Here is a 12410-nt window from a genome sequence, read left to right as displayed (position 1 = left end):
GTTTGTCACTTGTAGAATTGGAAGAATATGTTGTGGTGACTTAGTCACTTTGATCAGGACAAATGCTCACCAGTGCAAAAGTGTGTTATCTTTGAAAAAAAATGTTACTATAAATGATTTTAAAAAAGAATGTTCTAAATATATGAGCAAAACTTAGAAACTGAATGAATGTATATTCAGTTTGTATTTTGTGTGTGCACAAATGGTTCAAATGGCTCTGAGCACTATGCGACTTAACTTCTGAGGTCATCAGTCACCTAGAACTTAGAACTAATTAAACCTAACTAACCTAAGAACATCACACACATCATGCCCGAGGCAGGATTCGAACCTGCGACTGTAGCGGTCGCTCGGCTCCAGACTGTAGCGCCTAGAACCGCACGGCCGCTCCAGCCGGCGTGAGTGCACAAAAGATTGATAGAAATAAACTTAAAGCAGGAAAAGTGAGCCACTGCTGGAGCAAAATATGTAGAAACTCCCACAGGAAAATTATTTCTCCAGACAGTATGTGGGGTGAGAACTCTTCACATCCCTTCCTATCTTCTTTGCGTAGATAAAACTGGCAGAATGTGTACCAGTACCAAAGTGTAAAATACCAACTCTTGAAGCTTATCTGAAGACTTTCTGCTGTTATGTAGTATACTTCCCTGCACAAACTAAAAGTGTATGTAACACCAGGAAATTCTTTAAATGGATCACCATACGTGGGAAAAATGAAGACTTGGAAATAATTCATAATAAAATAAATAGAATGTCATCTGCTACGCTCAACAAAATCACGTTATTTGTTCTTCCATTCTTTTAGCAAAACAACACCACTTCCAATGCGACAGAAATGCAGCTCTATAAAATAACATGACAACGCACTCCTGCACTCACAAAAGCTGTAATAAAGATGGAAACAGCTATCAAAGCCTATGCCTGCACAATTTATGCAAGATTTTCAGGAATGTGATGACTGTAAACGATGAAATTATCATCAACATGCAGATATATTTATTTGTTTATTTCTTTTTGCTGGAAAAACTGGAGCTGAGATAAAAAATAATTCATAATAAAACAAATAAAGAGTCATCTGCTATGCAAGACAAAAGTCCATTATTTATTCTCTACACTTTCAGCAAGTTTATTAGTAAACCTGTTATAAACCTGTACATAATGCTTATATATGCCCCTTGGCACCAGGCTATTGGTGTGCTATGCTTTGAATAGCCCATCAATGGTAAACGTATGGGGCAGCCAACAGAAGCTGCTTATGGTGGGCCACATGACTTGTGCACATGGCATGGTATGCATCGCACCATTTACTGGAGTCCTCCACTTTATAAGTGCAGTGCAGCAGGCACTACCTCTCATACTGTGTTATTACTTATTGTCAGCAGCTGCTTGTATCAGTACCAATATCAGTGTCTCCTGTTCGGCAGTTTTCAGCATTTTTGGAACAAGTGACGACGTTGGTTCCAGGATACATCAACTATCTTGATGACATCGTCATGATGGTTGCATCCACAGAGGAGCCCTTATGCAATTTATGCATTTTGTTCACAGTCTTACATTGCACTGAAATGCAACTTGGCCAAATCACATTTATTTCACTCATCCATTTTGTATTTGGAAATGCTGTTAAACCTTTACATCATCCTGTCATTGCAGTCACAGCTCTGCCTTGCCCTACAAATGTCAAAGAACTCCAAGGATTTTTAGGTACAATTGCTTACTATCACAAATATATTCTGGGCGCAGCTGCACTGGCCCATCACCCTCATTGTTGCTCCAAAGATTGTACCTTATCAGTGACTGCTGACCAACAAGTGCAAGTTCATTCTTCTGAAATCTGCAGTACATTCTGCTCCTTGTTTGCCTACTTTCCATCCTGGCCACCAACTGGTTTTGGCTACACATGCCTCTCAGTATGGACTTGGGGCCCTTCTCACACATCAATATGAGGATGGTTCTGAATGTCCAAAACCTTATGTATCAAGAAAGCTCAACACCCCTTGCATCAAAAAAGCTCAACTCTTCTCAGCAACACTACTCCCAAGCTGATAAGCAAGTACTTTTTTATCATCTACAGGTCTAAGTTCTGCTTAATTATTGACCACAATCCCTTGGTTTCATTGTTTAATCTATCTATTCCACTGCCTGACAAAGTAGCACATCACCTCCAGTTTTGGGCCTTGTTTCTGTCCCACAATTATGAAACACATTTTCAGCCTATTGTGCAGCTTGCTAACACTGGCTGATACACTGTCATGAGCCTGGATCCTACTTTTGATCAGGATGAACTCCATTCTCAATTAGATGTTGAGGCATGACATACAGTGGAAGGGTTTCCTATTAATGGCTCCTGGAACACAGCAGCTGTCATTGCCAACTTAGTTTTGAATCAAACTGTTCACCTTGTTCAGACTGGTTGGCCATACGCACCTCTGGGCAGTGATTCTGACCCTTTGCATAACTATTTTGCTCTCTGTCATCACATTTTCATATTTGATGGTGTTGTTTTCTTAGCTACATATGGGCTGTCACCTACAGTTGTGATCCCGGCCACCCTACAGTGGCATGTGCTTCAGCTCACAGATCTGGGACATTGTGACAACTCGCATACCAAATTATTGGTCCATCGGCATATGTTCATGCTCAGCATCGTTGGTGATGACATTGTACATCTTGTCATTGCCTGCTCTGAGTGTGCTCTCCAACAGACGGTGTCGCAGGCAGCTCTCTCTCTTGGCCCACACTGCAGCATGCAAGGAAATGTGTCCATGTCGTTTTCGCAGAAACCTTCCAAAATTCTAGTTGTTGGTTGTCGATCCTTTCTCTAAATTTACATACATTATCTGCTGTCATTAAAACATCAGCCATTGCTATGATTCAGGTCCTCTCCCAATTTTTTTCTATAGAAGGATTGCCTTATGCACCTGTGGCAGATTACAGTCCACAACCTGTGTTCCAGGTCTTCCATGATTTTTGCGCCCATCAAGGCATTCTCCATGGAGGGAAGGGTGCTATAACCTTGCAGATAACACTCTTTTTCACCCCCAATCTAATGGTGAGGTGGAACGTCTCGCCCACATGTTCCAGGTTCATACAAAGAAGTATGTTAGACTCCTCCATTGCCAACACTTCGACAGGCTTCTTGAGTTCCCACAGATTTTTGCCAGTGGAAGTTCAGAGTTTGGCCAAGATGCTCCTTGCTCACCAGCCACGCAGCCTCCTGCATCTGCTCATGCTGCCCACTAATGGCCATAGATGGAGTCCTCATCGCAGCCCTTCTTCAGTTTGCTTCTGGTTCTGTGCTCTGAGCTTGGGGATTCTGCTACTGACCAATGTGGATTATAATCATGGACCACAACTGCAGAGACTGCTGCCTCTATATAGTGTGCACCAGTGATGAGCTGGTGGCATGCCATGATGACCAGCTGTGTTCTCGCACCACAGCGAAGGCTGCAAGTCCATTGCCACTGCTACTGCTGCCTTTGCCTCTGACTCTCCCCTCAGCACCTGTCCTGGTCTCACAGGGCATTCATATTGTGGGAGTAGACCTGCCCTCCTCACGGATGTCACCACCTCCTGCTTCACCTCCGAGCTCCTCAGTGCCTGCTGCCAGGCCTTCCCCACAATGCTTTGCTGCTACCAGAAATTTTCCCACCAGCTGGGTCAGTGCCTTCACGTCTTTCAACACCAGTGTCATGGACGCCACTGGCCCAGTGGCCAGCATCTTCACCATCAGCATAATTCCACCACATCAAGGAACCAAATGTCAAGATGCAACCAGCATCCTTGTCACTGGTCCTTTCTTATGGTACCTTGTAAGGGAGCAGGCACCACATGAGTCCACAGCTGCAACACTTGCATCTCTTCTCACTCTTACTGACTTGGAATCTCCTTCTCCCGCCACCATTATCACCTGCAACATCCACCCCAGAAGCCATGGATGTTTCAACATTTGCCCCAATGCCTGCATCAGCAGAGCGTCCTCTCCCGATGGAGGGAAGGGTGCTATAACCTTGCAGATAACACTTGTCTATGCATTGTGGCACAAGGCTGCTGGTGCACCACACTTCGATTATTCTGCCAATAGCCTCTATGTAGACCAGCCAACACAGGGCACCTGCGGTGAGCCACATGACTTTTGTGAGACCTGAGTTTCTGTTGGTGTATACAATTTTCAAACAACTTAAAGGAATACAGCCAGGTAATATTTACAGTCACTGCTGATATTTCAGCGGGAGTACATCCTGCCATTTTCAAGGCACAAACTGCAATGGACAGGTGATGTGTAAGCAAATTTAAAACCTCAGTTCTTTGATTAATTCAGGAAAGATAACACACACACACAGTAAACACTAGTGGCACCAAAGATTATCAAAGACAGAGGCATGAATATAGAAACACTACAAACTAGCAGGTGACGTAACATTGACTCTGTCCCTCTGTTTTTTGACAAGGGAGAGAGCAGGATTCCAAGCAGAATTTAAACAAAACCCTCCATCCATGTTTACAATGCTGTTTGCTAATTTAATCTCAACAGATTCATTAGTACATTGGATGTGCATGCCAATATCTCGATATTGTTATATAACATAGGGTGACCAGTATGCAAACTATGTTCAGCAAAAGCAGATCTACTTGGCAGCTGTAATCGTGTGTGCCATTTATGCTCAGTACATCGGTCCTCCACAGTCCTGATAGTCTGACCAATTTATGCCATGCCACTGCTACAAGGAATGCGATATACATCCACCTTACGCAAACCAAGATCATCCTTAACCGAACCCAAAAGACTCTAAATTTAGCTGGAGGTCAGAAAACGTATTTTACATCATATTTCGATAAAATACAACCGATCTTGTTGGAAGTGCTTCCTGCGTAAGGAAAAACAGCAGCAGACTTAGGTGTCGACTCAGTATTATCGTCAGTCACCCCAATGCACAGTTGGTTGAAAGTGCAGTGCACAATCAATCTGTCTTTCACTATAACCATTCTGACAAAATGTAGCTTTAAGATGGGCCAGCTCAGCTGGCAAAGTCTCAGTGTCACAAACGACATGTGCCCTGTGTACCAAGGTACAAGGTACCCCTTCACGCTGAGCCGAATGGTGACAACTATCAGTCTGTAAATACAAGTCAGTGTGAGTATGTTTCCGGTAAACTCTATGTCCCAATGATCCATCAACCTTCCTCCAAACCAAAACATCACGAAAGGGAAGGCAACCAACCTCTTCCATCTCCACCGAAAAACAAATGTTTGGGTGGATCGAGTTCAGTTGTTCTAAAAAGGTATTAAAATTCTCCCTACCACGAGGCCATACAACAAAAGTATCATCAACATATCTGAAGAAATAGACAGGTTGTTGTTGTTTGGCCTCAGGGTAGGGAGAACCTGAATACCTTTCCTTGTAGCTGTGGCATGGCATACATTGGTCAGACCATCAGGACCATGGTGGACCAATGTACTGAGCATAAACGGCACACACGATTACAGCAGCCAAGTAGATCTGCTATTGCTGAACATTGTTTGGATACTGGTCACCCTATGTTATATAACAATACCGAGATATTGGCATGCATATCCAGCGTATTAAGGAAGCTGTTGAGGTTAAATTAGTGGACAACAATGTAAACATGGATGGAGGTTTTTGTTTAAACTCTACTTGAAATCCTGCTCTCTCCATTGTCAAAAAACAGAGGAACAGAGTCAATGTTACGTCACCTGCTAGTTCGTAGTGTTTAATATTGATACCTCTGTCTTTGGTCATCTTTGGTGGCACTAGTTTTCATTGTGTATGTGTGTGTGTGTGTGTGTGTGTGTGTGTGTGTGTGTGTGTGTGTGTGTGTGTTATCTTTCCTGAATTACTCCAAGAACGAAGGTTTTAAATTTGCTTGTACATTGCCTCTCCATTGCCGTTTGTGCCTTGAAAATGGCGGGATGTACTCCTGCCGAAATACCAGCAGTTGCTGTAAATATTACTTGGCTGAATTCCCATAAGTTGTTTGGAACACATGACTTTTGCACATAGCACTGCATCTGCTATGCGATCTACTGGAGCCATACTCTTTATAAGAATAGTGCAACAGGCACTCACACTCATATTGTGTTCATACTTACTGTGAGCAACTGCATGTATCAACAGCTAGATTATTTCTATATTTGTGTCTATGTTATCAACTGTTGTTCACTTATATGTGGAAGAAGAATGATTTCTGGTTTACTGCAGCAATGCTGTTCTCTGTGTCTTACCGTACGATACAAAATGACTGTCTCATATAAACAAATTCCTCATTCCTGAAATGGCACATTTGCAACTAATTTCAAAACTGCAGTCATACTAATACATAAAAAATGTTGGTAAAGAAGTTACTAGCAACTCCAATCACTAGCTGAATTTAGTAAAATACCAGTGACCAGCAGACCGCACTCATTTCTGAAGAAAGCAAACATGTTAAAATAATACATAGGTGTGGGGCTGGATTTCAGAACTGAACACTGATTGTTTGACCAGGCCATTTTATCATCAATTATAGTGGGAGAAAATGAAATAATAAAAATGTCACCTACTCAGTTTGACTTCCAAGGTGAAAAAACTACAGTTGATGCAATACTTGAAATGGTATATTTCAATCTAAATGTTTTTTTTAAAAAATCATCTAGTCATAGCTATTTTTCTTGGTTTCATTAAGGCCTCTAACATGGTAAAACACAGTGTCCTGCTTGCAAAAGATTTATACATATGGAACAAGGGGAATTGCTGATAACTGATTTAAAAGTTACCTTGAAAATCAAGAACTGTATGGAGAAATTCAGCACATTCTTACACACCACTCATAAAAACCTGGGCTCTCTGAGGGCTCAGTCTTTGGCCTTGCTTATTTTTGCTTAACATAAATGAGATCCATCTTAGTTTACCCACCAGCAGAAAACCTTCTGTTGCTGCTGATTGTTGTATATGATACAGAAGAACCTCTACTGTTTTTCCATAAATATAAGTACTGCCCAACTAAATACATTTTTCTGAGTAAAACAGCCTGTTTCTTAATACAAAGAAGGCAGTGAAATAATTTAACACACTATCCCAAATAAAATTCCTGGTATCAATTATATCACTAAATGATAATGAACTTGAATTTTTCAATGAAATTAAAAGCTTGAGCATTTCCTTCACTGATTTACATATCCGAAAAAGTCAATTAAAAAACCACAACTGAGTATGATAAAATTCCTCATATGTCTGAAAATTTATAATTGTTTCTCTCTTTCTTCATAATTTTTGTATAGTTAATAATACACAGCAGTAATTTGCAAGTGATTCCTTTGGTTGACAGAGAGATCACAGACCTTTCTAAAATGGTATCATGGAATGAGAACTGGAAATATTCTTACAAATGTATTATGTGAGATGGCCAAAGAAATGACCATGAAAATGAGGCTGGAGATTCCAGTGCATAAATTAATGGCTGGATCAGTTAGAAATAATAACAATCTCTCTTACCAAAATTTAAATGGATAAAATGAAACTGTGGAAATGGAAAAGATGTAAGAAGCAAACCTTGATATTTTTCCTGTTGCTGAAAAATAGTATTTTTGGAGTGCACCCAGTCACCATTAACTACAAAGAATGATATTTCATCTGTGAACCTGCAAGGCATCTTCAAGTGAGCACTGAAAAATGTCATCAGCTACCAACCTTGCACAATTTGTTATTACTCAGTATGTACTTTGCCCATGTGATATGATTGTAATTACAAGACTGACAATGGACAGTGCCCTCAACAGTGAGAGTGCAAAACTCATCTACTTGGTGAACTGCCACTCAATGTGTTGCAGACTTTGCTATGGCAAAAAACATGTGCAGTGTTTGATGCAACATTGTTCCATAACACAACATATTCTCCATAGAGAAGGGCTGCATTATGAAGTCTCTGAGAGGATCTAAAGATAATGATACTCAAGACTGACAATGATAATGTGGCAGTACTGTTATCCCACAGTTTTTAAGTCAATAATATGTATGGTTTATAATTAAATGACAATGCCTATCGGAAGATCAAGTGTGACTTTAAAGAAGATTTTCATAAAAATTCAGCATTCGTTACATTTTCCTTGTTACCTCAAGCTACCACCAGGAGACTAGAATGTCAAAGTTGCATTCCACCCAGCCTATGTGGCCTTCCTAAAATTCGAGGGTCTACCATTACGGCTGATACTACTCCTACAAATGATTTAGCTGAACATATCTTATTTCCTTATTGAGATCATTTGTATTCACGCAACATATACAAATTTGCAGACTTCATAAACAGACTTGGAGTACTTCACCTAAACAATTCAGATTGCTTAGCCTTTATGTCATCTCACATTTTACGTGGGTATCACTGACAAGTGTTTCTTGCACTGATCACCAACAAATTTCTGATGGACATCAAAGCCTTAATCTGGAAACCATGCTCTTATCTCAGCCTGTTTCACATTCAATAAGGAATTTTTTGAACAGACTGACAGGGTTTCCATAATCCTCTTGTTCCCTGGAGGGCCAACCCTATTTTATGGATGATTTTAAAGGGGAGGGCCCTGGAATCAGCAGCTCTTAAACTATTGTTTGGGGGTACATGGACGATATTTCCAAAATGTGGCCCACAGAGAGACCAAATTAATGGAGTTTTTGCACAATATCAACTTCATTCACATGAGCATCCAGGTTACTGTGGAAACAGGAAAACATGGTTGTGTGTCATTCTTCAATGTTCAGTTAAACAGAAGAATAATGGCTCCCTGAGTCATTCACTTTAATGTAAGTCTAGTCACATCAATTTCTACTTACAGTGTTCCAGTTGCCATCACCCACTTCAAACCATACTTCCACAAAGGAAAAGTACAGTTTCTGATTCTGAGAATTTGCCTGTGGAGATGTCTATCTAAGAGCAGTCTTCAAGGGAAATTGATACCCCACCCGGCAGAATAACAGGACACTATCAGTTAAACCAAAAAAACAAGCAATTAGATAAGGAGGTTAGTACACTGGAAAAATTCAGTTTTTCTCCAATTTTTGGGAATCCCTCATTCAAAATATGCAGGATCCTCCAGAAATTTCAAGTGAAAGTAGTTTACCATCTAAGATTGCAGACCTTTTTGGATCACTGAAAAATTATTACTGCAGGAGGCTGGAGTATGTGAAATACCTCGTCAATGTCATATGGCTTATATACATCAGACCACACACTTCATCGAAGAACATTAAGTAGAATATCAATGCTTCAGTCACCTTCTGCAGTCAATGAATCCTACCAGTGCTAAGCAATGCACCCACACATATAATGGAATATGATTAAAAGTATTTCTAATTACTGCTAATTCTTTTTGGAATACCATTATCAAAAAGACTGTGGAGATACAGTTGGCATAAAACCTTAGTAATCAGTGTAGTGATATTAAGTTGCTAACACATGGAATCCAGTTATTCCCATGATTTGCTCTCAGTGGGGATGACTGAGTATGTGGAGAATCATGATGAGTGGCAGTGCTGTCTGACTGATAATTATAATAATGAAGTATGTGTAAAATGTATACACATGCTAATAATTTATATGACATGTGTAGCCAATGTCAGTCTCTGATGGCTCATCTGAAGGTACCTTGCAGATGCACAGATGAAATACTGTACATGGTTGCATGTGATAACCAGCTGCACTCCCAAAAAATCACTTAAGTTGTAAGAATATTGGAAAACCAATACTTTGATACAGCTGATACACAGATTTAATGACAAAAAACTGTAGATTAAACCTGGGCCTTCCAGCGTGCCATACAGATAAAAACATCTAAATTGAGTCATGTCAGTGCTGTACATTAATTGTGATGGAAGTCAAAATTAACTGCCATTAACAAATGAAAACACAAAATTCCAAGTGTTTTAAGAACTAAAAAATATTGGCCTACACTTAATGCCGTAATTTCAGAGCCTGGATGACTACACAAATATTTGCAAGGTTTCTTATAGCATTACATTCCAAGATGACTGCAGCATGAAGAGTGATTGCCTTTATTACTGACAGCTATCCTGCACTTTCAAACGTAAACTTACTTTTTCTCAGTAACATTAATCTAGTGTTTATTTCTGCTAACTGTGCAAGTGATCTTCAGCATTTGGGTCTGGGCATAATTAGCTCTGCAAAAGCAGAATATAAAATGACTGTTATGCCAAACTCAATTTCACAACCTGAGAATAAAGAAGTAATGAGTATGAACATAACACAAGCTATACACATGCTTCTTGCTGTGCAGAATACTTTAACTCAGTGGACTGTGCTGTATGCTTTTGGGAATGACGGCTGACATACAGCATCACGTACTGCACAAAATATTGATTTCTCTGAAGAAGAATGAGGCGATATCACAGATGTTTCAGCAAGTGTGGGATTTCAGAGTTTTGTATTCTCATGATGATGACGTCATTGGTTCCACACCCTGGGCAGAGTGACCCACGTGAAGGAACAGTCTGAAAGTTGTAAAGGTGTAAAAATGTTCAAAACCTGGTTCACGGTCATTCCTCCGGTGAAGCTGAGCTGTAAATCTATTTAAGGAAAAGTTCTGTTCAAGGAAAAAACATTTTGGTCCACTGAAATTCATTAACAAAAAGTTTTCCAGTAAGTAAGCAATTATACAGCAATTTAAAAAATTCTACTAGGTTAAATCTCTAAATTTTTACATGATGTTGAACATTCTTAAATATATGAAACCATTGTGGTACTGTTATTTTAAATCAAGATATAATACACAAATAAGTTCAAAAACATTTATTCTAATGCAAGACAAAGAAGCTTGCAAAACTGAGAATAAGATCGGATTCACTTACTGAATAATTCTTACGGTCAAAGACAGGAGTGGAGACAGAGGTCATCAGCTGGCCATCTTGTGCAGCCCCATAAAAATTGTCACCCTACAGACAAAAAACATTATTAGTCAGTTCTCATATTTAATCCAAATACATGGCTTTCTGTTAAGTAACAAACTGGAGAAATTTAGTAAGGAAATGGTATGGCTTGATGTTCCATGTATACAATACAAAACACATGTAGAGCAATAGGGCTCTGGCCTTCTCCCCTCTCCTCAGGCAAGAATAGTATGCAGTCAAATTGCCACTTCCAGTACAATATGAGTGAGTGAGTGTGTGTGTGTGTGTGTGTGTGTGTGTGTGTGTGTGTGTGTGTGTGTGTGTGTTTTTGTGTGTGCAAGATAGAGAGAGAGAGAGAGAGAGAGAGAGAGAGAGAGAGTCAGTTGCAAATAATTATAAAATCAGGTCTGACATACATCTAAAAAATGAAGTAGTTACAAGTATAATGAATGTTACTACAGATATTTAGGTTGGAGTAGATCTGAAACTCATCAACTAAAATATATTTGGTTAACAGCAAGAACATCTTGAGCATAAAATTTTAAATTATAACAAAAAAGTACTGTTACAGTATACATCAGTGCCTATAACTAACTGGTCTGGGGGATGAAAAATTTGGGGAAAAACTGTTATAGAAGTTTCTTTCTGAAAATACAATGAGATAAAACAATAAATATTTCTGTTATTAATATGGTTTTATTTTTATTATCATAAAAGATGAAGATAAGACTTACTAAAATTAATTTTATAGGTGAGTGATACTGAAGATGTAGGCATTTTTAAAGAAAGTGGTAACAGCTGAATGACCAAGGACAGTAATTACATGTACTGTATATGTGTCAATAAGTGGTGCTATAACAAGTATCACTGATCCAAATTAAGGAAAGAGATGAGTATCAGAAAGTAATGGTGCCATACTTACAACAAGCAAAAGGTTCAGATTGTCACAAGGTATAACAATAGGAAATCCGTACTAAATCAATGGGAGCAATCTAGCTCTTTACCATCACTTCACTAGATGTACACAATCATCATCAGTCATTTAATGTCTGCTGCTGGATAGAAGTCTCCTCTAGACTGTCCATGCATTACAGTTTTCACTTTCATGCATCCATATAGCTCCTGCATGCTTTCTATTTCAATCTATCCACCTATGACTACATTGTTTTCTTGTCTTGTGGAAACTAGCAAACAACTTTCTAGGCACACCCACCCATTTAACTGGCTGTACGTTGCACCCCCATACATTTCATATTCATAAACTCATAAACAGATCTTCGATGTCAGTTTATTTGCTGATTCATTTGTTTGTTTTCTTGTCTCTTTCAGCAGTTCTCAACATGCAATTCCCCACTGTTCACTAATTAACATTCTGCTTGTGGATGGTTTTCACAATAAAAGTCCATAAATAAAAAATTCCACCAGAGTTTAAATACACAGGTTGACTGAAAAGTAATACCTCCACCTTCATAACTCATCAACAGGTGGCAGCATTGGTATGTGGCAGGTACTAGCTTGT

General features: G+C 39.4%; 1 protein-coding gene across 1 annotated transcript in view; it reads right to left on the bottom strand.

Annotated features, from left to right (window-relative positions):
• Positions 1-12410, bottom strand: part of LOC126481176 (voltage-dependent calcium channel subunit alpha-2/delta-3) — an 885717-nt gene that overhangs the window by 276474 nt on the left and 596833 nt on the right. The window contains exon 10 of the mRNA XM_050104748.1: positions 10853-10936. Coding sequence (XP_049960705.1) covers positions 10853-10936 — 84 coding nt within the window. The remainder of the gene's footprint in view (positions 1-10852; positions 10937-12410) is intronic.

The sequence above is a fragment of the Schistocerca serialis genome, chromosome 5, assembly GCF_023864345.2.
Source record: "Schistocerca serialis cubense isolate TAMUIC-IGC-003099 chromosome 5, iqSchSeri2.2, whole genome shotgun sequence".
In the NCBI taxonomy this organism is placed as follows: domain Eukaryota; kingdom Metazoa; phylum Arthropoda; class Insecta; order Orthoptera; family Acrididae; genus Schistocerca; species Schistocerca serialis.
The sequence above is the reverse complement of the archived record's forward strand: the minus strand, read 5'-3'. Positions and strand labels throughout refer to the sequence as shown.